At 39.8% G+C, this 25,189-nt stretch overlaps 1 protein-coding gene across 5 annotated transcripts in view; it reads right to left on the bottom strand.

The window, feature by feature from the left end:
* Positions 1–25,189, bottom strand: part of LOC118122678 (peripheral-type benzodiazepine receptor-associated protein 1) — a 65,592-nt gene that overhangs the window by 27,761 nt on the left and 12,642 nt on the right. For all 5 annotated transcript variants that reach the window (XM_035179553.2, XM_035179551.2, XM_035179552.2 and 2 more), the window contains 5 exons: positions 10,437–10,544; positions 9,359–9,487; positions 7,725–7,901; positions 6,789–6,971; positions 706–873 (listed from right to left, as the gene is read on the bottom strand). In XM_035179553.2, coding sequence (XP_035035444.2) covers positions 706–873; positions 6,789–6,971; positions 7,725–7,901; positions 9,359–9,487; positions 10,437–10,544 — 765 coding nt within the window. The remainder of the gene's footprint in view (positions 1–705; positions 874–6,788; positions 6,972–7,724; positions 7,902–9,358; positions 9,488–10,436; positions 10,545–25,189) is intronic.

The raw sequence follows: 25,189 nt of genomic DNA, 5'->3' as shown, positions 1-25,189 counted from the left end.
AAATTAAAAGCAGAACATTACTGCCTGAAGAAATATACAGTGGTGTGTTGGCACAATGTAGTGACTTTTTCCACACTGCTGGAAAAATCTGCAACCAGTGAGTCATGAAATCCTCAAATGATGGTGAATTAAGCTTTCCGTGTTCTTGTGAATTACAAACACACAAAAAGGATGATGACACACATCCTGTTAATGACACCATTGCTATTTTATAGTCAATTCTGCTTGTACCATTATTGATGCTCAAACAATAAACAAAACAACATCTATATTTGTCTGTAATCTCCATTTTGCATTCTGACCAAGTCAATACAGAGCTCAGAGAGACTGTGGTCTATTTAAGCCACGAGACCCACTTGTAGAATCAGTGAGGCCAATGTGCTATTCTTCTGTTTCCAAGGGACAAGATCAAAATAATCCCTGCATTACATAACAAATCTGACCCTGGTTTTTCCTTTAGAGGCAGTCAGTTCAGCCACAGCACTGAAATTCAGGCTGCAGTTTCACATGAAAATGCACAGTGGAGAGCAAAGTCCCGTCCCTGCAATTAGGCATAATATGCAATTAGTGCTGCTCAGAGATGTATACGACTCTCATGAATGACTGTTTGGAGGAAAGCACCAGTTTGAAAATGTTTGCAGTGGAAAACCACTGATCTCCAGGTCTGGAGTATTTTGAAGCATCAGCTCAGCACGGTGCTCTCACCAGAAACTGTAGGCGCTGCTCCTCTGTGTGATCCTCCTGACCAGAGGGGTTCGGGCAGAGGCCCGGTGTGGGCGTCACTCGCAGCCCCAACTCCTCCTCCTCTCCGGGAGTCTTCTCACACCTGGATGGAGCTTCATCTAATGCCACACACGGGGTCTCTCCTCCAACCTGACAGGGAAAGGAAGAACTATTCAGTCAGTCACTTTACATTTACAGAGATTATTTTAAAAAAGTTTCAAGGTAGTCTTAATAAAAAGCTTCTGCTCTGATCGTAAAGCAGGGAGCAAGTGTGTGATGTAATACTGTTTTGACATTAAACATAACCCCCTGCTGCGAGTGAGGGATTAGCGGCAAGCCCCCTTCCCAGTGGTCCAACCACAATCAATGAATAATCCAGGGGAAATCCCTGTAGCCTGCAACACGACTGGAACTCATTAGCAGGAACTTGTCCTTGCTAATTAGGTTGCGTGTTAATGACTCAAATGTTTCAGAGTATGTTTTTTAATCAATTACAGCTACACAATCATCTTCATAACTTGTATCACTGGTCGAACTGGGATGCAGGTGGGGGACAGGCTGACATTGGTGGGGGGTTAAGAGTCGGGAATCAGTATCTAATTTTAGAGCAAACCTACTTATGCTCGGAGTAGAACTGTGCTAGTGCAGCCAAGGCCATGACCCAATAACAGGATCAAAAGCACTGTGCCACGTGCTGCAGAGGGGATCTCAACTTAACACTCTACTTTCCTTTACATTTTTAATCACTACAAGGCACATTACTGTACACCTAACAGTTAGGTATAGTCACAACAATGAACAGAGAAGAATTATAATCTGCAATGACAAAGGGATACCCTTAACTGACTTAATTTTACTTGTGTTGTAAAATTGTCACGAAAGAGAAAATAAATAATCAAACCTGGGAGCACTGGTTTCTTTTATATAAGTGTTTTACATTTGTCTAGTCATATAAACAGGGTTTGGCCCTTTCACGACAGACGCATAAATCAAATATTCAACGATGGAACAGCTAAACTGCCAAATCTATCATGTTAGAGTTGATACATACAGGAGAGATTGAAGGTTCAGAGAGAAATGCAGTTATATCCTCTATCCAATAAGAAACTGAATTATAACAGTACTTATTTGGACTGATGTGTCCAGTCATTGTTATTTTTACAAAGCTCTCACTTCCAGCAACCTGTCAATAACAATACCCCTTTATGGAAGACAACACTTAATTTCTTAAAACAGAGGATTTTTACTGGTATTAGTCAATACTATATTTTAAAAGATTTAATTTTCCCACCAAACATTTAATTGATCCTTATTACATTCACATGCAGCATAGAAAAAATCATGTAAAAGTTCCTGCATCACAGTTAAAAGCCTGTTAAGTGCCTGTGTGTTGAATGTGCAGGTGATTAATGTAAGTTCTTCTTCCTTACACACGTGTCACAGTTCACATCAAGGACAGGTTTAGGGTTGTTCTTAAATAGTGTGTTCACAGTAGATGACAGACAACCTCAACATAGTTTGATAACTCATTTTGACTGTTCAGCACAGAGTCGGTGGCATGCCAGTGAAGTTAAGCGAGGCCATCCCTGGTTTATCTTTTGGATAGGGGACCAGATGGTGTGAGTAGTGGTGACGAAAGGCCAGCAGGAGGCACTAATTCCATTGGCCCCTTTACAAAAACAGCACACAGGAATGAGTGCCTTAAACAAGTGCTCTGCGTTTTTTTTTTTTCCTGTTTCTGATTCCTTTTTGTGGTCAAACATAAAGAATGGGATCATCCCATTTCGTGATCCAAGCATCTTTACAAAGTGTCTTTGGTTAGTCATTTGGTTAGTTGTTAAAACAGTCGCCCTTCTTGTGATTCCTAATTAGCTTGTAGCTCTTCATACCAATCCACTGGGCTGGCTTAAGCGTGTGGAGTTAGTTGCTACAATCTGGCAGCCATGCAGCGAGGTGGGAGTGACACATTAGTCAGGTAAGATCCCACAAGTAAATTTGAACAAACCACATCCTTTTAATCATTACTTCACTTGTGTAGCTCTCCTCCTTCGCTTTACTCCTTCTTTGGAGTTTAGAGCCAACTTTCACCATGAATCGAACAATTAAACATATCAACGAAGTAATAAAATCATTGTTTTTATGTTTGAGATAGTTTAGTGGGACTAACTACACAGTGGTAATATTTTAAAATCAGTATGTCATACATCAGCCTGCAGGTCAAATCCCTTAAAAAAAGAGCAATCCTTTTTGTAAAGGGAGCTCACAATGATGAGCAGATATAATCAGGGTTAAGGCAACGTGTGATATAATTCTAACATGGTTTTGACGAATAAGCACGAGGGGGAATATTACATAATGCTTCATTTATATGATGTTATGAGGACTAAAGGGACTGTCATAGAGAGAATTAGACCAGGGCTTACAGCTATTAAGAATCATTTGCAGTCAATGTTTGAGATTCTATTCTGATGTGTAGCTCAGCTGAATGTTGATGCTCCAAAACATTTGTTATATGCCTCATATACAGGAGCAAATTATTATATATTTGGAAAACTAAATCAAGACATGGAAGCACTTTATGTGATTGCAACTAAATATTTTTAATAGTCTAAAATACCTTAAACCCACGAGGCATTGCTGTACCTGCTAAATATTGCCAGAATTCAACTCGTGTCTAAGAAGCAATATGGAATCTTTCCACTGATAATTTGTGTAGTACAAACACAGATGTGCATATGGCTTGCAGATAATTTGGGTTGAATTATTGTCAACAAATTTTTAATTTATAATTTTCTCTTTTGTCAGATTTGAGCAGTGATTCTTCTTTAAAATTATATAAATCAAAATTGATCCTGCAAACAGAAGAATCTTTCAGAGGATCACATGAACCTTGACCAGGGAAGGAATAATTTAAGAATGTAACATGTTATAATGAAGGTGAAACGGTGAATCATGTCATAGCATTACTACAATATAACATGTAAATAGTTTAAGTACCCAAAGCTTCACTCAAAAATACAATGGTCAATAGGAAACTATTGACCATTGTATTTTTATATGAAGTATATTTAAAATAGACCATAAATTGATTTAATGAGAATGTTGTACTTGTATTGGCCTAAACTGGTCACAAACAGTCAAAAGATGAAAATTACCAATTTATAAGCAATAAGTGCATCAAGATAAAGGCTCATTTTAAGAAATATGGGAGTGAGTATAAAGCTGCTTGTATATTATATATATATATATATATATATATTTATTGTGTCCATATTGGTCTTTCAATAAAAATGAATTATAACCAGCAAGTCAACATTGTTTCGGAATTTCTGAGCAAATAAATGTTTATATTCAGGGATGCTACAGTTAGCATTAGCTTAAATTCTAATATGTTGGTACTAGCTTTGATAAGGTAATAGTGACACAGAGATGAATACGACATACTGACATGCATTTGTTTTCATTAATTAAAAGGATGCAATCTATCATCTTTTACCTTAAGTTGACCTTTAGCTTGAACATGGAATTCATAGAGTACATATGAGCGTTCTCCCCGTTTAGTATGCAATCGAGCACTGGGTTCAAAGTCAGACAGTATAAATGTAGTTATTTATAAGTTATTTATAGTTATTTAAGAACAGTTCCAGCATGAACGAATATTTTTGATTAGTCCCTACATCCCCTTGATGTTTTTTTCTCTGTGCAGCTTTTCAGTAACATTTTACAGACTATACCTGGTGGAAGTATCTTACTTTATGTCCTTTGGCTTGACTGTGTTATGACAGATCGGACAAAAAGTCATAATGTGAAAACTGAAAACAGCAGCACTTGTTTAACCTCTGAAAACACAGAAACAATAATTATATATAAATATATATCATACCATTATATATTATATATCTACCATTGTGGTCTTTGAGAATGGAAAGTAATTTAAAATTGCAAAACGTGATTGTCTGCAACCAGGTTCAGTAACAAACACTAACAGTTGTGTCCGAGTCTGAGCAGCTGTGTCACGTGAATGAGACTAGGGGGTGTAATTTTGGCTGCATAAAAATGTAATTATAGTGGTAGATATTATAAATATTGAGTAAAGACAGTCATATGCATCATTATAAATAAATGACCTGATAAAGAATGCAGCCATGTCTTCAGGTTATCCTCCGGCTGAGGTCACGACGTGTGGTTTTGTCGGATGAGGCCCATGTTTAGAGGCTCACCTCTACTTGCACACTGCTTCACACAGTCAGGTGCAATTGTGGACACTTCACACTGATGTGGTCCATATATACTAAAGGATCAAGTACACCCTGGGCCCATGCATACTAAAGCAGGGTCAGATCCCATGCAGCAGGCCCTGAACGCCATAAGCACATTGGTATAATCCCTGCAGACTACTGAAACGGGTAACTGGATCACTTCTTTTAAAAGCACCTTAATGGATTGGCCTGGCCGTTGATTTTCTTTTTAATACGAAGCATATCAATGTCCGCCAATCAAACGCTCTACCACCCTGTCGCTAAGTCGGTTTGTCCAAATTCTACATCTGGACGCTCCAAAATATGACTGAGGATAGAAAACTGACCGGCTGTCCTTGACCAGGCCTCATGTGTGTGCCATCTCTCTAACGTGTAAGAAAGTGGCAGTGTCATCACACACAAGCTTAGATTTACTTTAACTGAATTTAATTTGAAAACAGCAGCCATAAGACCTTGATGAACAATCTCCTTCGCTGCACGGAAGTACTGCATGTAAAATACTGATAATCTTTCAGAATGAGCTGCTGGTTCAATCATATAACACAAATACAGCTCCCGTAGTTTGATGCCAATTCCCTCACACCCCAGATTCGTCATGACACTGATTTGTTTTCAGTGCCAAGTCCCAAGTTTGAGTCCTGCACAGCTTCATTCTCACATCCAAGCAGACACATATGAAGTTAGCCAAGGAGAACTGCGCAGGACCACAGACACCTAGACACAGAGATAATGAAACCATAAACAACGACCTACCCCTTTCGTGTGATCTGTGGCAACGTCAAGGCTTCCCTTGGCCTGCTAGTTATCCAGAGCAGGGCGAGATAGAAAAGTCTTTAGTGCGGCTGGAGTCTTACCTACCACCCAAAACCCTCTCACCGCTGCCACAGCAACAGAGAGCGGATTACTGGACTGTACCATTCTGTTGTTAGAGGGGATTAGAGTTCACACAACATGGCCCCTTTCTGGGTGTGCGCGTGCCACTGGCAGTGCGTGTGTTCGTCCCACAAACGAGAGATTACCACAATCGGCGTTCTCATTTGAGCTCAGCAGGCATATAATTTTACTCCATTCGCAGGCAGAGGAGAATTTGACAAAAAAAGAATGGATGTTCGCCTTCATAGTGATATAAACTGACAATAATAATAAAAAAAATTCTTTAAAATCAAAGGACAGCAGTAAAATTATATTTTTCCATATTTCTCCATTATAACAAATATGAGCCAAACTAAATTATTATTATTATGGATTTGTATTAAATTAATTTACACATTCATATATATGTGACACTGTATCCAGTATGTGCACGTTAAACATTTTGGCCAGTGACTGACATCTCTGAGCATCACTTCAGCGGTGAAGAACTGCTTCTAAGAACTGAATACCGAGCAGATCAGTATGACATGCAGAGAGGATCAGAGTGTGTGACTTTGGTATCTTTGATCAGGCCCAAGTTCAAGACAGGGAATCATCTCATTATGGCTTGAGGCAGATTAGTATCAGGTCCAACGACAAGCCATTATATAACACTGTGAAACAGCAATCATGCCAACATAAACATACACAAGGTTTCAGAATGATTTTTTTTAGATTACCAACAAAAAGTATAATCCCAATTTAACAGTTGTAGCACCACCATCAATGCTCCTTGGTGTAAATGCATGATCTCCTTATCTGTGCATGTTTGTAATCACACAGAAATTACAGTTAAACTGAAGTTTGAGTGGGCTTGGACAAGGTTTTGAGTCCAACAGAGGTCAGTGTAGAGTTGAGCTGTGCTTTGATATGAGGGTGGGGTGGTGAGTTTACCTTCTCCTCCACCTCCTCCTCCTCTGTTTCTTCACACTTCTCCAGGCCGCTGGGGTCGGGACTGTGGTTGTGTTGCTGTGTGGACGATGTGACGGACAATTGCCTCTGGAGCCGCAGCACCTCCCTCTGAGACTCTCTAAGAAGCCTCTCAAATTCCACTCTGCCAGATGGAACAGGGGAATCCTGTGCAGACATATAGACATGCATTAGAGACAGCCATAAAGGTTATTTCAATTTTTGTTATAACACTGTCTGTATCTCAAACTACTAAACTGATTCAAAGAAAGTTCATCTCAAATAAAGATATAAAGCAATCTCGAATCATGTGCATTGTGATCTAATTGTAGTTTTTAGAACTGACTTTGTTTAATTTTCTAATCTTTTCGATTTAAAATGTATCTTGCGTGCTTCACCCTTCCTCACTGTCACCCTCGTGACATAATGAAATGTGTTTTTGTTGCATTAGAGATTTAGCACAGTCATTCTAATCAAATCAATACTCAGCTCATACAGTAAGACCCTTCACTGTTTAACACAGCACATGTTCACAGTATGAGCTGTTAAGTCACTGTACCAGTAATTAAAAACAGGCACTTAGAAAGGCAGCCTATTCCTGCACTGTCATCTAGACATCAGCAGTGACGCAGCCTTTGTAATACGGGCTTAGGAGGGAGTTAGGATGAGCAGTGCCCATGTTGTCCAGCAGAGGGCGAGCTTGTGGCGTAATGAGCCTTTGGCAGGGATGGTCAATAGTGGAATAGGTTAATGTGGCACAGTAGAGCAAAAACTCACAAAATCAGTGATGGTCAGATATGTTACGAAGCACTGTGATCTTAACTTGATCCGTCTTTCAGTCAAGACTGAGCTCAGGTTCTAATTCCTAACCACAGTTCAATGTTTGCTGAGAAACTAGTTAATGGGGAAGTGTTTGAATACCTTGGTGGTGCCCAGCCGTGCCTCCAGCTCTCTGCACTCCTGCTGCAGGGCAGCAATCTCTTTGTCCTTAGACAGTAGTGCATCAGCGTGCTGGGCGAGGTCACGAGCTCGCTGACGGGCAAACGCCCTCTTGTACTGTTCCACTGACCCGGGTCTCATCAGTGACGGGGAGTTCACCTGTACAAGTGCAAGAAGGAAACATACTGAATGTACTAATCAGCAGAGAGGACACCAGAGGTGAAGTCTCACTGAGGCTTCAAACAATAACTGAAGCAAACTAACTCAGTTTCTAAAAAATCCATATACATCAGCCTGTGACCTAAGCAGTCGGGACAGAGACAGATGGCCCTTGAGATGACTGCTGTACTGTAGCTAACTGAGAGGCAGGCGACTGATTGCCTTTCATAAGATATAATATATTTAAATATAAAATGTGTGCATCACACAGCTTTTCATTAGAACAGATTTGATCACAGTGATAGTGTAATTTTTAAGAGATATTTCATCGTCAATAGATTTGTGACTTGTGGCAAGACACTTTTTATGTTGTGTTTTCATCACACGGATCTCCTGGGAAAAATGTGGATGTAAACGTCCACTAATACTGCATAACCATTTCAACACACTAGGGATTAAAGACACAAACTGAGCGGAAGCTACTGTAGATTGTAATATTTTACACTCAGTTCAGAAAGTAGCACCCTGCATATAACATGTTGTCTTCTCAGCCATCCTCAATTTCTGTTGCACACATGGAGAGAGAATTTACCAGAATATAACTTCTAAATATCTATTCAGTTGACTACTACTAAACAATTCTTCCTCCACAAGAGGCAATTCACTCAAACTCTGTATGGTTCTTTCCTCAGAATAGAGTCTGATACGTGTGATGATGTGGTGCTGATGTACTTGAGTACTTGAGAAAACTATACTAAAATAAAACTAAACAAGATGCACATTCCTTATTTCAACACAGGCAACAAGGTAATCAACTGATATTCCCCATCTAACACGACATGCAAATTTATGACTTAATTCTCCTAAAATTCTGACTTTATTCTTTAAGAACTACGAATTTTATTCCCATAAAACTACAACTATATTCTCGAAATCCCAGGGTTTTATTCCCGTTTGAGTGGCCCTCATACTATATCGTAAGATGATACCTAACTAGAGAGCAATGTTGCAAAACAAGTCAACCATAACACAATTTGAAATGCATGTCCACATGGCTTTAAAATACTTAGTTCAAGAAGTGCTACATGAAGAATGTAAATGTTTTAAACTGCCAATAATAGTGTTTGATTTTTGTTCTGCTTTATATAATCTTTGTTGTCTTTGCTGCATCTCTTTTGTAAGATATTTTCTTAACTTCCTATTGAGTTCTTGTGACTATTCTAGTGATGCATTAAATTATTCAGTAGGGTTCTGGTATTTAACAACAAGGCTCCCATTCATCACATGCTCAACTATTCCATTAAACTCATTACCGGACATTATGATGATGTGGTGATTTGGATGGTGGTGCTTGATAATGAATCACTCCCATTTGGGTCAGAGTGCAGACAAATAGGCTTGGCAGTTCAGTGTGAAATTGTTTGAGGCTTTTTTTGTTGTTAATTTGTGTGTTATACCACTTTGAGATTTGCCTCCTGCAGTTTCCGAGCTCTTTCTTCCAGCCTCTTAGCGAGAACAGCCAGCTCTGTGTTCTTCCTCCTCAGCCGCCTGACCTTCTCCTCGGTCTCTGGGGCACTGCTCTTTCGCTAAACACAAGGGAAACAAAAACTCATCATCAGACAATGCCAGCAGCAAATAGTAACACAGCAATGCACAACAAGTTATTGAGGAGTCGTTATTCAACAGGGAGTCAGAAACACTTCCTGGTAGGGCTTTGGGTATGTGATTCGATATTCAGCATTTTAAAGATTATCTGAATCGTTGTTTTTTATTCCATTACCCCAAAAATAGAATGAATTTTAAAATGTGATATTTTGGCTCTGATGCAGTTGTCTCTTTCTGTCTTCAGTCCCATTCTGTGGGGATTTAATTAAATAAAGTTACATTTATACATAAATATGTACATTAAACACACAATGTAGTTATTTGATTTATTCACACTTACTCAACATGATAGCGAACACTTGATTAAATGTGACCATTTACATTGAACAAAAAAATTGAATATAAAGTTACATGGAAATTTAATATGAAATTGAACTACAAAAGTCATAGTTTTAGATTTTATTTTTACTGTAAATGTATATTGGTTCTAAATATTGTTTATCAGCCTGTTTCATTACTAATAATCAGGGTCAGAATTGTCCTCATGCCCTTACTTATCTGTATAACCTATACCAATTATGTTATTCCTCTTATTGTGAATTTTACCAATTTATTTTACCAATTGACTTATATGTGTATATATATGCAAAGATGTTGTATATTTCCTCGTTCAATCATTTTATTTGATCTTATCCTACGGTTTTATATATGCCTGTGTAACCTGCATGGGAGGAATTTCAGAAGACAGATGTGGAAAGGACAACATGCAAACTTTTTATAAACTGAATAAATGTGAAATAACGACACATAGCAAGTTACAGCTCCTAACAGACACAATGCTCATAAAGATGTTGTATTCAAGGTGTCTGTGCACCTGGCCTACTTTCTAGGAAGCTTTGTGTCAAGACTAACTGTTATTTTTAGTCTTACCAGCAGGCAATTTTCCTCCCTCAGTGTGGTGCAAGTCTTTTCCAGCTCATCAAGGGCTCGCAGGAGTTCAGAGTTCTGACGAACCAGGAACCCATAGTCAGTGCCATTCTGAAAGAGGAGCACAACAACAACATATTCAGTTAACTGACTACTTCTTTTTTGCTTTGCATAATAAACAAAGACCCACATACATTTTTACAGTGAAACAGGGATTGATTTGTATCTCTACAACATTGCTTCAATCATGTCCCATCTGTCGGCCGCATCAAAAGCCCTTCTCTGCTTGTCAGCATGTGTTTACATAGCAACTACTTGTAATGGCAACTAATTGTGGCTGACAGATGACAGCACAGTGAAAAGACTTTTCATTAGACGAACTCAATTAGTCTACCAGCAGCTCTGAACACCTATTACTCCACAATAACTCAGCATAAAGAGAGGAACAGCTCTGCTCGCACGTCACACAATGGAGAGAGGAAGAGAGGGGAAGATAGAAACCACATCACACATCACAGAGATAAATCAGACTAAACTATTCCTTTTTGAATCGTTCTGTTGTTTTATAGGCTTAATTGTGTTATGGCGTTTAGAACATTTTGGCAACATACTGTCATAACAGTTGTACCCTGGTCACACATATGCAAATGTGAAATGAATATCGATGGTTGAAGTTTGCCAGAGTGGAACTCCACATGAACCTACATTGCAATTTGATTTGTGTGTAGTAGTGATGGAGTAATAATCTTGTTACGTTGTTTTTTTATTGTGAAGGGACAGCTGAACAAAGCAGCAGCCAGCATGGCAGATAGTCAATGTGCTGATCAGGACTGTCATTGGTGCTAATCATCCATGTGGAGGATAGCTGGAGGTGGTGATGCTGCTGTGCCTCAGTGCCTCTGTGTCAGGGATGCTCTAAATGAGCTCTCAGGCACAAGGGGACAGGTTGAGAGAAGACCTGGCACACATGGACTGAAGTGAGAGCAGATGGACAGACAGACAGGGGAACAGATAAGCTGGAGGTGAGGGGATGGTTCTGCCCTCAGACTAAAACACACTAGACACAACAGTCACCTGGGCCCACTGTGGCTGGTATGGCTAAATATATTTGTCAGGTCAATCTGCACACAGATGTGACACACCAGTAAACCTGTTTAGATGTCATTGCTGTTTGGAACCTCTTTAATAACTTGAAATATCCCTTTGCCATAGAATCACTTTTCTAACTGAACAAAGACTAATGTCGTATTAAATATCTTGATTATATGGTGCACTCAAAAAAATACATGTAACCATCATCTTGTGAGATTATGTTGTCTTGGCAACTGCAGATGATGGGTCTTTAATGCCCTTGTACCTGTGTTTTAAGTCAACGCTAATGACCAGCTGTTTACTGAACCAGCAGCTGAGGCTCCCGTGTGTTTATCTTTCAGTACTATTATGATGGTGACAGGGGACATCCTGAGTGTCTACTTAGCGGGTCCCAAACTAGTGCCAGAAATACCATATGGTTTCAGCTTAAAACCATGCAGAGCAGCAGACACAATATTGTGAATGAAATTATTAACACATGTTCTGCTGAGGAAAGTCCTTAACAAGAAAGAAATACAAAAATAAAATAGCATGAATAAATAAATGATGTGCAAAAAGACGCAATCTGCACACACTTCCATCAAATTGGCAGAGTTAGAGGAAAACTATTTCAAATGCTATATTACATAGTGACAATAAATACATGTTTTAGTAATTTGCCAATACTCTCTAAATTTGTTGTAAATCTCCTGCAATCAAAACAAAAATTGAACTACTATTTGACACTGTAGGCAATAAAAGATGCTTCATGGACGACACTTATAATCAATGCAGGTGCTGAGTAAGCAGGTACATTGTCATTCAATGTGATTGCTCTCTTCAAGCACAGCTTGGCACCAGCTAAAATACTGAAACACAAAATGTTGTCCTTTTATTCTGGTTAACAATAGCTGCACCTTATAAGGAAACTACTGACCCTCTGACATCAACAGACATGACTTATCCTTGAGATTTTCACACGATTTAAATATAATTGATATTATATGGTTGAAATTTCTTCTGAAATAGACATTTAATGTATTTTAAATAGCAATTATCCTTCTACGTGTTTGCCTTTATTGGTAGTGGTGGAGTCCCCACGCTAGATTCAGACTGCCTACTTAAACTTGGGATGAAAACAAAAACTACACAAACATATAATATAGTGCAATTCTGTCTCATTGATATCAGCCTCACTCTTCACACCACATTATATTAAGTTCCTGCTGATGTGAGTGGATCATCCACCTGCTGCTGCTACAAATTAAAAGCATACTACTGGCAAAACACAAGGGCCTTTTAAGCAGCACTTTCTGCTAAGGATAACACTCACTCACTCATCACTCACTCACACTCACACACTCACACTCAAACACACACACACACAACCCTATACCAGGCACACAGTCTGCAGGACATTCTCTTCTCACCCTCATTACATGATGTATTGGGGTACACTGAAAAACTGCAAACCAAAGCTTGTCATAAAATCCTGTGAACAGCACATCATGAACAGACTATTTCCTATTTGTTCACGATGAATGCATTTTCCAGGGACAGATGGAAACTGCTATTCAACTATCTTGGCTTGATTTATTTGTTGCATGGTATAATTGCCGGTATAAGAGCTCTCAGTCAAAATTTCAGCTATTTCCTTAAACAGTTAAATGCTATGATTCTTTCATGTGTACATGGTACATTTTAGACACATATAAATAGCAACAAAACAATTTACTCCTTCTCTTAACAATATCGCATCGTATTTATGCATCACTCAGAGCAAGTAGCAATCACTCAAAAGAGACACAAAAAAATGCATTGTACTAGAAAACAGATTTTTCACACACAATATTGAATTTCCTTATGGTTAGGGAAACAACATAAGCTGTGTTGTAAGCACAAGGAATGGTCCAGGAAAGTAGGAACAGGAATTGTAGAGTTAAATGTATGGTTTTGTAAAAGTTCTGGCTGTGGATACAGAGGCTGTTTCTCTATTTCTACTCCTGTTATACATATAATGATCTGCTGACAAATATTAATATGAAACAATTTTTAATCAAACAAGAGGTCAGTCACTAAACTGTGGTTATATCAATAATTCCTGTAGCTCACTAACAATTGGCTGTCAGTGGTTTACTCGTTCAGTGCTTTTCAGCTCAATTTGTACTGCACGGGAGTTTTGATGCAGAGCAAGGCTAAAACAGATCTAACGAAACTGACACTCAGTAGAGTGCAGACCTCCGCCAAGGTCTAACAGTCCCCTCATGAAACCACATCAAAATTCCCTAAATCCGGATTTTTATTTAGATTTGGATTCGCACCAAATTGCTCACACTTTAGTCCCTTTAGTTTTCTTCATCAAGATCCATTAAATCTGGTAATTACCGCTATAGTACATGCAGCCATTATGACACACACACACACAGATTTCCCAAGGCGTTGTTTTGACGGCATGATTTTTGTCTTTCCTCAACATAAAAAGGGCAATTCTTTCAGAATTCAAGGAGGGGTACTGTGGGCTCAGCTCTAAGATGAACCTTTGTGTCTTTGAGTGTTACTTTGCCATCAGTCAGATGTGTCTGCCGGTCCCAGTGAATCAGTCCTTCTCTCAGGACGGCGATACTAAAGCCCAATCTATCACATCAGAGGAAGGCCTGCCAGAATGAACTTAGCCTCTGCCTTCTTCCATTCTGATTCTAATGATCTTGGAGTCCATCCATGTCTTGTAATTGTTCCCCGTGAATCATACTGAAACACCGGAAGCTTTTCCTGAAGCATGAGGTAATGCTGGCTCCTTGTAAACTAAAGCCAACCCTGCTGCCACAGAAAAGAGCTGCAGGTGGTGAGGTCTACTCAAGGCCAGTGTATTAGCATTCAGACATGTGCTCCTTCTCTCTCAGTGGTGCTGTTTTCACATGGGTCTGGCTCAGTGAGCAAGGCAGATGAAACTCAGTAGCAGGAGGGCAGGGGTCTCCAAACAAACGTCTGTCAGAGGAGCCAGAGCCGTGGGCAGGGCAGATGGGCCTAATGGAGCCATCTTCCAATGCTCTGTTTGAATCTGCCTGCAATAATTGCGGTGACAAGCAGATTATAATACAAACACACATACACACACGCATGGATAAAACACACACACACACACTATACTGACACCTATAATGATACTGTCTGCAGCCTGCAGGGTCTAGACAAAACTGATATGCACCATGGATTATTAACTTTTTAGCATTTTTAATTTATTTTTGTCACTATCAAAATGAAAAATCAAATGATTTGATTTGATTGTAAAGCTGAAAAAAGAATACATAATAATAAAAGAAGTTATTTTGATTCCCACATATCTTTTTACGAGCTACTGAACCCCAAATTGTGAATTATTGTCACAGTCTTTACTGATTGGTGGTGGGTGTAATATATTTTTTTGCGCTTTGAAAAGCCTCTATGACATCTGGGTCAGCTTTTCATCATAACACAATTCTCTGCTTTTCCTTCCTCAGAAGAGGATGTGAATCAAAGTGGGATTTTCAAATGATCACAAAGCATAGTTTGCTTTCAGCTTGTCAAACACAAATTCTTTCACCTACACTGATATTGAATTTTCACCAGAAACTGCTCTACATCTAACCTTACTGTAACCCCACTTCTTTATCGCTTACTCTCTCCCACTCTCACAAACTGACAACCCTACCACATCAACAAACTCTGTACCTGTCCGTCGGAACATTCGCTCCCTCTCTCCCTCCTCTCTGGCCTCCTCTGTTCTATCAGCCCTCCCTTCAACTGAGACTTTCTCACTCATGCATCCTAACTTTGCCACAGACGCTCTCCTTTCTACTCTGTCCTACTCTCTCGATTGTCTCTGTCCTCTTAGTCCTCCCCAGCGCCATGGTTGTCTGACTCGGTGCGCGCCGACAGAGCCACTATGTGAGCATCAGAAAGATAATGGCGAAAATCTAAATCATCTACCCTGATGACCTGCTCACTTATCAATCTCTTCTCGCCTCGTTCTCTGCCTCTATTTCTACAGCCAAAAGCTCTTTTTTACCAAACTAGAATTCCATCCTCATTTTCAAACCCCCAAAAGCTGTTCTCCATCTTTTCCAACCCTTGAACCTCCCAGTCCCCCTCCTCCTTCCACCCTTCTACCAAGCCACTTTGTCAACTACTTTACAAAAAAGATAGATGACATACGCTTCTCATTTTCAAATCCACCTTCTTTAACTACATTTCCATCAACATCTTCGTCCCCTTCCTCTTTCACCCCCCTGTCTCCCAATCAAGTTCTTACCTTGGTAACCTCTGACCGCCCAACCACCTGCCCCCTTGACCCCATCCCATCTCACATTCTCCAGTCTTTTGCTCCTGACCTTCTTCCTTTTCTCAACCATCTTATAAACACTTCCCTGTCAACTGGCTGTTTTCCTAACTCTCTGAAGGAGGCAAGAGTAAACCCTCTCCTGAAGAAACACACCCTCAACTCATCTGAAGTAAACAACTACAGACCTGTCTCTCTTCTTCCCTTTCTTTCCAAAACTCTCGAGCGAGCTATCTTTAATCAACTCTCCTCCTATCTCCACCACAACAACCTTCTTGACCCTCACCAGTCTGGTTTCAAGGCAGGCCACTCAACTGAGACTGCCCTCCTTGCTGTCTCTGAGCAACTTCACACTGCTAGAGCAGCCTCTCTCTCCTCTGTCCTTACCCTTCTAGACCTCTGCTGCATTTGACACAATGAACCACCAGATCCTTATTTCCTCCCTTCAGGATCTGGGTGTCTCAGGCTCTGCTCTCTCCCTGCTCTCATCCTACCTCAACGACCGCACTTACCGGGTAACTTGGAGAGGATCTGTGTCTGAACCTTGTCCTCTCACTACTGGGGTCCCTCAAGGTTCCGTCCTGGGTCCCCTCCTCTTCTCTCTGTACACCAACTCTCTCGGCTCTGTCATTCACTCACATGGCTTTTCCTCCCACAGCTATGCTGATGACACCCAACTAATCCTCTCTTTTCCCCAATCAGAAACACAGGTAGCAGCACAAATCTCTGCCTGTCTGACTGAAATCTCTCAGTGGATGTCAGCACACCACCTGAAAATCAACCTTGACAAGACTGAACTACTTTTCCTTCCAGGGAAAGGCTCTCCCACCCACGACCTGACTATTACCTTTGACAACTCCGTGTTAGACCCCAACCAGACTGCTAGGAACCTGGGTGTGACACTCGACAGTCAACTCTCCCTTACTGCCAACATTACTGCAACAACCCGTTCCTGTAGATTCACGCTGCACAACATCAGGAGAATACGTCCCCTTCTCACTCAGAAGGCGGCGCAGGTTCTGGTCCAGGCCCTGGTCATCTCACGCCTAGACTATTGCAACTCCCTCCTGGCAGGTCCGCCTGCTAGTGCCATCCCACCTCTGCAGCTCATCCAGAATGCAGCAGTTCAACTTTAACCTACCTAAATACACTCACACTACTCCGCTCCTCCGCTCCCTTCACTGGTTACCAGTAGCAGCCTGCATCCATTTCAAAACATTGGTACTTGCATACCATGCTGCGAACGGATCGGGTCCAGTCTACATCCAGGACATGGTCAAACCTTACTATACAGCCCGTCCACTACGCTCTGCATCTGCCAATCGGCTTGTTGCTCCATCACTGCGAGCTAACCACTCAACAAAATCACGACTCTTTGCTGTCCTGGCTCCTTAATGGTGGAACAAGCTTTCCCATTGACATCAGGACAGCATAAAGTCTACACATCTTCCGCCGCAGACTAAAAACACATCTCTTCCAACTTTACCTTGAATAAAAAAACTAAACAAAAAAGTAGCGATTAGTAGCACTTATATGGAACTTACATGTAGCACTTTGTAGTTTGGCTTTCTTGAAGAAAATTGTACTTTCTTGATTCTTGTTGTTCTGGGTTTGTACCCTCATGGTTGAATGCACTTATTGTAAGTCGCTTTGGATAAAAGCGTCAGCTGAATGAAATGTAATGTAAAAATGTAATGTAAAATGAGAATATGGGTGGAATGTTTTATTAGCAACTCGTGTACATATCATTATCTGGGTAATGTCTTATTCAGAATAAGGTCAATGGTCAGATTATTGGTGGTAAACGTAGTCAATATTTGCAGGTTCCATTTGTGACAGGAACTAAACTTATATTTCAAAGTCAAAGTGGGCCCACACAAGGACAAATTATTCTAGAATCACATGGCTGTTGGGCTACACGGCAGGTGGTTCCTGGACCAGCATATGTTACTGACCTTGAACGTACAAACATCCTCAGCCATGACTAATTTCAATCTCAATTATCATAAAACAAAGATTTAGAGACAAGCAAAACAACCTCAGTTTTTGACAAATTTTAGGAGTAACAGTGTTTTGTTTCAAATGATGTTCTATTACTTAGAGTAAGGCAAGCTGATACTGAAAAATCTGAGCTTTGTAAAGAGAGCAGTCTAACATGCCTCATGACTATCTGGGTCAGTAGCTGTTTTATATGCCTCTGAGGACCTAAATTAGATGTCTGAAGGGTTTTTTGAAATTCATCCTCTTTGTGGGCATCTTATTGGCAGCCTGATAAAGTCGAGAGTTAACACAGATACAAAGTCTATGTCTTATTTAGAGATTATAAAGCTGCTCTTACAAAAAAAATATATATGGATGTTAAAGGTTTAGAAAAGATTAGACTGACATATTTAAATGGTTAGTTCCCTGAAAAATGAAAATTCACTCATTATCTACTCACCACGATACGTTCTGAGTCTCAGGGGTAAAGAGCGTTGCAGCCAAATCCAATACAATTGAAGTCAATCGGGACCTCTTCTTCAGACGTAATAAAACAACAGAAAAACATAATGCCTCCATACTGCTCCTGTGGTGTCATTCAAGTTTCCACAAGCCTCGACATTCATATTCGACTGGAAACGGCGTTATTTACACCATTAGCCTAAATGTGCCAAGGGCACATGCAGGGTGTACGTTCGTATAGCTACGTCCGCTAGCTTCGCCACTTCCGGTAGTGGACTTTTAGGCTTAAAAAACAGTGTAAATTACGTTGTTTCAAGTCGAATATGAATGTCGGGGCTTGCAGACACTTGGATGACACCACACGTGTAGTATGGAGGCATGTTGTGTTTTTTTCTGTTGTTTTATTACGTCTGAAATAGAGGTCACTTTGGCCGAAACACTGTTTACCCCTGAAACTTCTAGTGTTTTGTGGACTCAACCCCTTCACCCACCCCTCCATTGGCATCGTAGTGAGTAGATAATGAGTGAATTTGAATTGTTTGGTGAACTATCCCTTTAATGAATCAAATGAGAAAGTATCTGTAAATGCTCTGACTGTGCATTTAAAGCATGAGAGAAAACAAAGACGTAGACACTGGCAGAAGATTCATCTGTTCTCAGTTTCAAGGGTTTGTTTTGTCAGAAAGTGCAAGTAGACTTAACTTCAGTTTTTTATATTCAAGTCATTCCTATTATCCTACCAAAAACTTCTATTTATCCTGTGTCTGTGATTCACCAAATCACAGTGAATGTCAGATGAGTTTCATCACTCTTTTCACCACTGCAATGTTATGAATGTATAAGAAACAGACACAAGAACTGCTGACAAAAATAAATCTAACAACCCTGAAAATGGCTGCATAGAGGGGAAAAGAGCAGATCATTTTTGTTACATTTGTGACATAGAAATTTTGATAAATCATTAAATGTTTGGAGGCTTGTTCATACATATTCATGAGGTCACACAACCAGATTATCCCTTTGTCTGAGGTCTATGTGAGCTTTTGTACAGCGTATGGAAATATCTTCAGTCTGGTTTCACAGAAACACCAACATCAGCATTTTTAGCTGACAGCTAGAAATCCCCCACTGGAGTATAAGCCTCCGAGGAGACAGCAAGACAAAGGCACAGACATGCACATAGAAGCACACAAACACATGGTTTGCCTTTGTTAAGTCTGTGTGACATGATAGTTAAAGTAGCAGTATAAAAGCTAGAATCTGCCATTGGTGTGCAACATCATTTCAACAAAAGTCAATTTTATCACCATGAAGGTCGTGTGCTAAAGCAATACATCAGAACGCCACTAATTATACCTAGTGTAGATTGGGAGTTAAGAAATATGAAAACCATTATTTACACTGGTTTAGCTGTTGGCCAGTGTTCCTCTGACATTCCCAGGGAAAGAAAAAAACATTATGCTGGATGGAAAAAAGGATAATACAGAATGGAAACATAAATAAACAAGTCACATACACTGCAATTCAATAGTTCTGCTTCCTTTAGTTAAAGAAAGCAAGTCTCAACAGCAAAACAGTATTTACACATTAGAAATAATTTAATAATAATAATTATTGTTTTTATTGCAATGCATCTTAACACTGGTTAACGCTTCTTTCAAACAAGAGTGACCCTGAATAAATCATCCGCATATTTATTTACTCAGTATTTTTAGACTGCAGATACATATTTCTAAAAGCATAAACACTGTACACAATTTGAAAGTACTTGCTGCTGAATTTCATCCAACAGTGTGTCTCAGAGGATTGGTATGAAGGAGCCAGTCAGCTGAATCTGGAAATGTTCCTTAATTAGTCCGGGCCTTGTCTGCTCTTAGCAATAATGAAAAGGGAAAGGCCTCCTCCCATTGACCCGGTCCTAAAACACCACATGGTCGAAGAAATGACTCCTGAACACAGTTTTAATTACCACGAGAGGCGAGGAAAAGCAACACCCAGCAAAGAGTGGGAACGGCTGCCCTGTCAATGAAGTGGATACTGACGGACTTGACGATATCGGTGAAGTGTTACAATTTAGAGCCAAATCAATGACACTCTCTATCTCTGTCTCCTGCATCAGTGGTTTTCTAATGATATTACCTGAAGTGCTCGGCTGTCAAACATCCTCAAAAGACACATAAAAGTTAGAAGAATTTCATCTTCTACAGTAAACCTTATTTTTTAGTCTTATGTTGTTACCACATATCTTGTGATTTAGAAATGCTAAAATATTTTTTTTATAAGCTGTTTTCAAACCCCCTTTCCAAGCCTGTTTTGCCTGCAGCAATATCCACATTATTCCTTAAAAAAACAGAGGCTTTGGAAATACTTTCATATCTTTAAATAGTGAAAAAAGTAAGGCTGTTATCTACAACAGTCTAAAACTAAACAGAGAAATATTTCCATAAACAAATTACATATAAAAAGAACCACAAAGCTGTTTGTGGCCAGAATTATTTTATTAACAGCGTGTCTCTCCCCCTCTACTTATATATAAATCATGAAGAAGCTCTCAAGAGTCCTCTCAAATCCTCCCATGTATTTATCACGACTCATCTCCCCGGGGTACATGATGGTGACAGATTAGGGGGTCTAACATAGAGCGTTAGAGAACAAAGAGCCAACACGAGACACCCCTTTACTCCCCCTGCAGGCATCCGATACTACCTCCAACGCACCTCTTGCAAAAACGTCCTCTGGGTGAGGTTGTGCACAAATAAAATGGACTGTGGAAATGCTTGTTAGTGCCTTCTGCCTTTCATGTCTTAGAGTATACAATGTGCATAAATTACAGGTGATGTGAGCGATCTAAAGGAAGATGAGATGTAAACGAGATAGCTCATAATGTCTTTTGACGCTCAAAGTCATGGTGCAGTCACGTGTTACAATGTTTTCTTATGAAGCGATGGGCAGATTCTTAAAGATTTTATGCTTAATCCAAGTTAAGAAATTTATGGAGACATGGTTACTATGTGTTTTAGCATCTGCAATAAATAAATCATCCCTTCAGCTTTCAGATTGTATTTCTGTTAAGATTTGGAGCCATCTCAGCCCTCTCCCTTACAAAGCCAATATAACCCTGTCCTACAAACACAGCAATTAAATCCATACGAGCATGGCTGCCTCATCATCTCATGGTCCGCATATAATAATGTCACAATCCCGTGAGCCTCCGAGGGCTTAATAAGGTGTCAGACATGCAGCCAACATCTGGCTTTTTAAAAGTGAAAAGACGAACAGAAGGAGGGTCGTCGGATTATTCCTTTTAGTGCAGTGTCAGCAGAAATGATTTGTTTCACCCCCGACAGGCTCAACCCTAAGAGCTTCTGAAGAATATAACCCTTAATCTTGTCAGAGAAAATTGCAAATGCATACAAGCTCCCGCAACAACCCCCACATTGTACATTGTAACAGAAACAACTTAATTTGTGGTCTTACACAACAGATGCACTTAGAAACAGTTTAGTCATCAAGTCAAGACGACATATTCGATTACTCCTCCTCTGCATTGCTTATGTACTACAATGGATAATATTATTAAGTCAAACATTGAATCACATATTGAATAATGTGTTTCTCCTAAAACACAAATTTAGCTGTCTTTCTTTGTCAACCAGTCCCATGTAGAAGAGCAATATTAAAGCAACACACCAACCAAATCACATGACATCTAGATATTGTGGCTGCTTCTCTGTAGTGGTTAAAAAAGGCTGAGGATAAACAGCCTTTGTTAACTGGAGCTTTTTTCAAAACAATCAAAATGCGATGCCATTCAGCCAATTTCATTCTACAGATTGGGCTGACCTCATCAAGCAACTGTGCTCGCAGACAGAGATGGAAGTGCCTAAAATTAATTGGAAAAAAAAACAAAAATACTCACAAGGTCCCATGAGGACCTTGTCGCCACTGGTAATGTTGCCAAAAAAAAAATTACTCCGTCACTGTCATCACTACGGGCCAGCATCTCATCACCCGGAGCTCAAATGATAAAAGGCTGAAATATTTCCCCCGGATGTTTTCACCGTGGAGATACATTCTTAGTGGGAATTCCCCTGTATTACCAGCCCTGACCAAACATAATGAACTATTGTTAGTTACATACTTGTTTTAATGGAACATCAGACTAAATGTCTGCTATGACACTTGTGTCTTCTCAAGAGTCTACAGCTGTTGATGGGTTTGTGTTTTGCACAGCGACGTAACAAAATATTCTATCCTTCACACGGAGTTAACACTTCCTTTAAACTATGTTATTCAATCAGGTAGCATCTTGTTTAAGGGGAACAATCCAAACAAAGAAAACAGGCTGTCACAAAAACACATAATATCTCTCTATGTTGAACAGATCATGTGATATCATAATCTCAAAGTAGACTTAGCCAAGAGGAAGACAGATCTAACATAGTCTTCAGGAGGTGTACAAGTGTACAAGGCAACTGGACTGGCTTGTGTTTCTTGAAGACATTTCACCTCTCATCCAAGAGTCCCATTGCCTTGTACACTTGAACAACTCCTGAAGATACCATTACCTGGATGACTGAAAATCTACATAGTTATTACATATTGAGAGATGAGGGCACCAGGCTTAGACATGTATTCCTACACAACAGAACCCTTACCACTGTAACCCCCAAATTAGACAGGTCTTTTAAACACGGGTAAACTAGCTGAAAAAAGGCGACTGACTCCTTTCCCATTGCTAGTAAAGGAATTCCCTCGGTGCCTATTATTAGACATCATGAACACTGCAAAAAGTGAGATGCTCGCTCACCTCACTGTTTTGCTCAATGAACGCATTCACCCTGTTTACGCGTTTCCATCACTGCCGATGTTTTTTTACCAGTGAAAAAGGTGCTTAGGACTGGCTATCAGAGGGTATATGCGGTTGATAAGTTTCTAACTATAACGTATAGTGTTAAACAACAAACATTTACAAGTCACATTCAATAAATGTAGGGTATCTGGTAGAGGTACTTGAGTAATGAAAGGCCAGAGTAACCTTCACTGACATTCAGTGTGTCAACAGAATGATTCTCCCTTTCTTCCTCCAGGCAGAAAGCATTTCCCATTAGGGGCGAGAACAGAGGCCATCATGGGTTTTATCTCACCAGCAGCCTGGGACCAGGACTAAATATCACAGGCATGTGACATACACAGCAGACAGCTGCTGGAGGACTCCACATATGTATCAGCCTGTGCACAACAGAGAATGGTTTTCAACAAAATCTTTATTCAGATCTTAGTCACAGCAAATCAGTGAAACAATGAGTGACACTTTAAATTAATGCCTAAGAATCGCCTCTACAATATTCAGTACATTCTGTCACACACACAGTGTATGGTGTGACAGTGATGCCTAAAGGTCATGACTCCACACTGCAATTGAACGTGACAATGAACAGAATGTCTGACCCTTGTTCCAGAGAGACACTCTGCACCTCGTGCAGCCAGACAGCAGACACAACAGACAGGGATGTTTGGGCTTGGATATGGTGAGATGAAAACACTCCAGAGATTCCTCTCTCACTGCCCCATCAATTATTCACAAGTCATAACATGGCTGGTCAATAAAATACACTCATATGTGCACGCACACACACAAACACACACATACACACAAGCACACACACAGGAAAGTAGAATTGTCCAAAAAAACTATAGTATTATACTATAGTATTTTAAGCGATAAATTAAATTCTAAAATATTTTGATAAGAAATTTATTTAAGGAATAAATGTCAAATTTTGACAGTTTTTCTGAGGTCTGAAGACGTCAGATTGTATTCAGGAGAACTTAGATGAACATTTTTCACTATTTTCTGATGGTTGAAACAGTACACGGTTAATCACCTCAATCAAAAAAAACAACAGAGGAATAAGCAGTGGAATAGTTAGTTGCAGAAATCATTAACTGTAGTTCTTCCCTTCATGTAAGTCCTGCAAAATAGATACAGTGCTTACTATGTAGAAATATCTAATTTTTACAGAATATGAGAAAGAAAACCAAACAAATCCTTAGAGGATTGTGTGTGAGAATAAAGTGTTTTGTATAAAATTGTATAGAGAAATACATCACATCTTCACCAATACTAATATAAAGTAAATCGATCCTTTTATCTACTTTCTATTTCTCTCTGGATGCAAGATTCAACATCACATGCTACATCAGAAGTAGGGCTGGGTGATATAGCTTCAAATCAATATCCTGATTATTTCAATTTTAACATACATTTTCCCTTAATTTCCCATTCCTAATCAGAAGTAGAACAAATATGGCATCCACTTTGAGATGTACGATTCATTTTAGAAAATTACAGAGCAAGTTATGCTCAAATCTGACTGCCAGGTGTTCTATACAGACACAGCGCTCCACTTTCTGTTCTCCCTAAGGTACCAACTAGGTCAGTCTTCTCAGTACCACAACCTCTAGCCATCAGCACCAGTGATTGAGAATTCTGATGCAAATAGTTTGATCTGCCCTGTGGGTTGCATATAAGACATAACCTCCACAACACAAAACCTTTGCTTTTATACTTTCAGGCAATGCTGAGTCCAGTTCACCTGACAAGTATGTCTTCAGCTTGAGAGGAAACTCACTCAAACACAGAGAGAACATGTTAACAACAAACACATTTTCTCCACATAGACTTTGATAATGGCTTTTACTCAAATTGATTTGCTGAGATCCACTATGGAAATGATGGAAGAACTTGAAAACCTGGCCTTTAAAACAGCCTTTACCTAGATAAATCTGACTGCACTTTATATAGAGCCTCTCTAAGCAGTGAGAAATAGTGCTCCAGATTTTTTCTGCTGAGCATCAGTCATGCCATTTTATCCACAGCTGGGGAAATGACATGGTGACAAGGTAACAAGACTGTCAACAGATT

This window comes from Hippoglossus stenolepis, chromosome 15, assembly GCF_022539355.2.
Source record: "Hippoglossus stenolepis isolate QCI-W04-F060 chromosome 15, HSTE1.2, whole genome shotgun sequence".
Taxonomy (NCBI): Eukaryota; Metazoa; Chordata; class Actinopteri; order Pleuronectiformes; family Pleuronectidae; genus Hippoglossus; species Hippoglossus stenolepis.
This window is presented reverse-complemented; position numbering and strand designations above follow the sequence as displayed.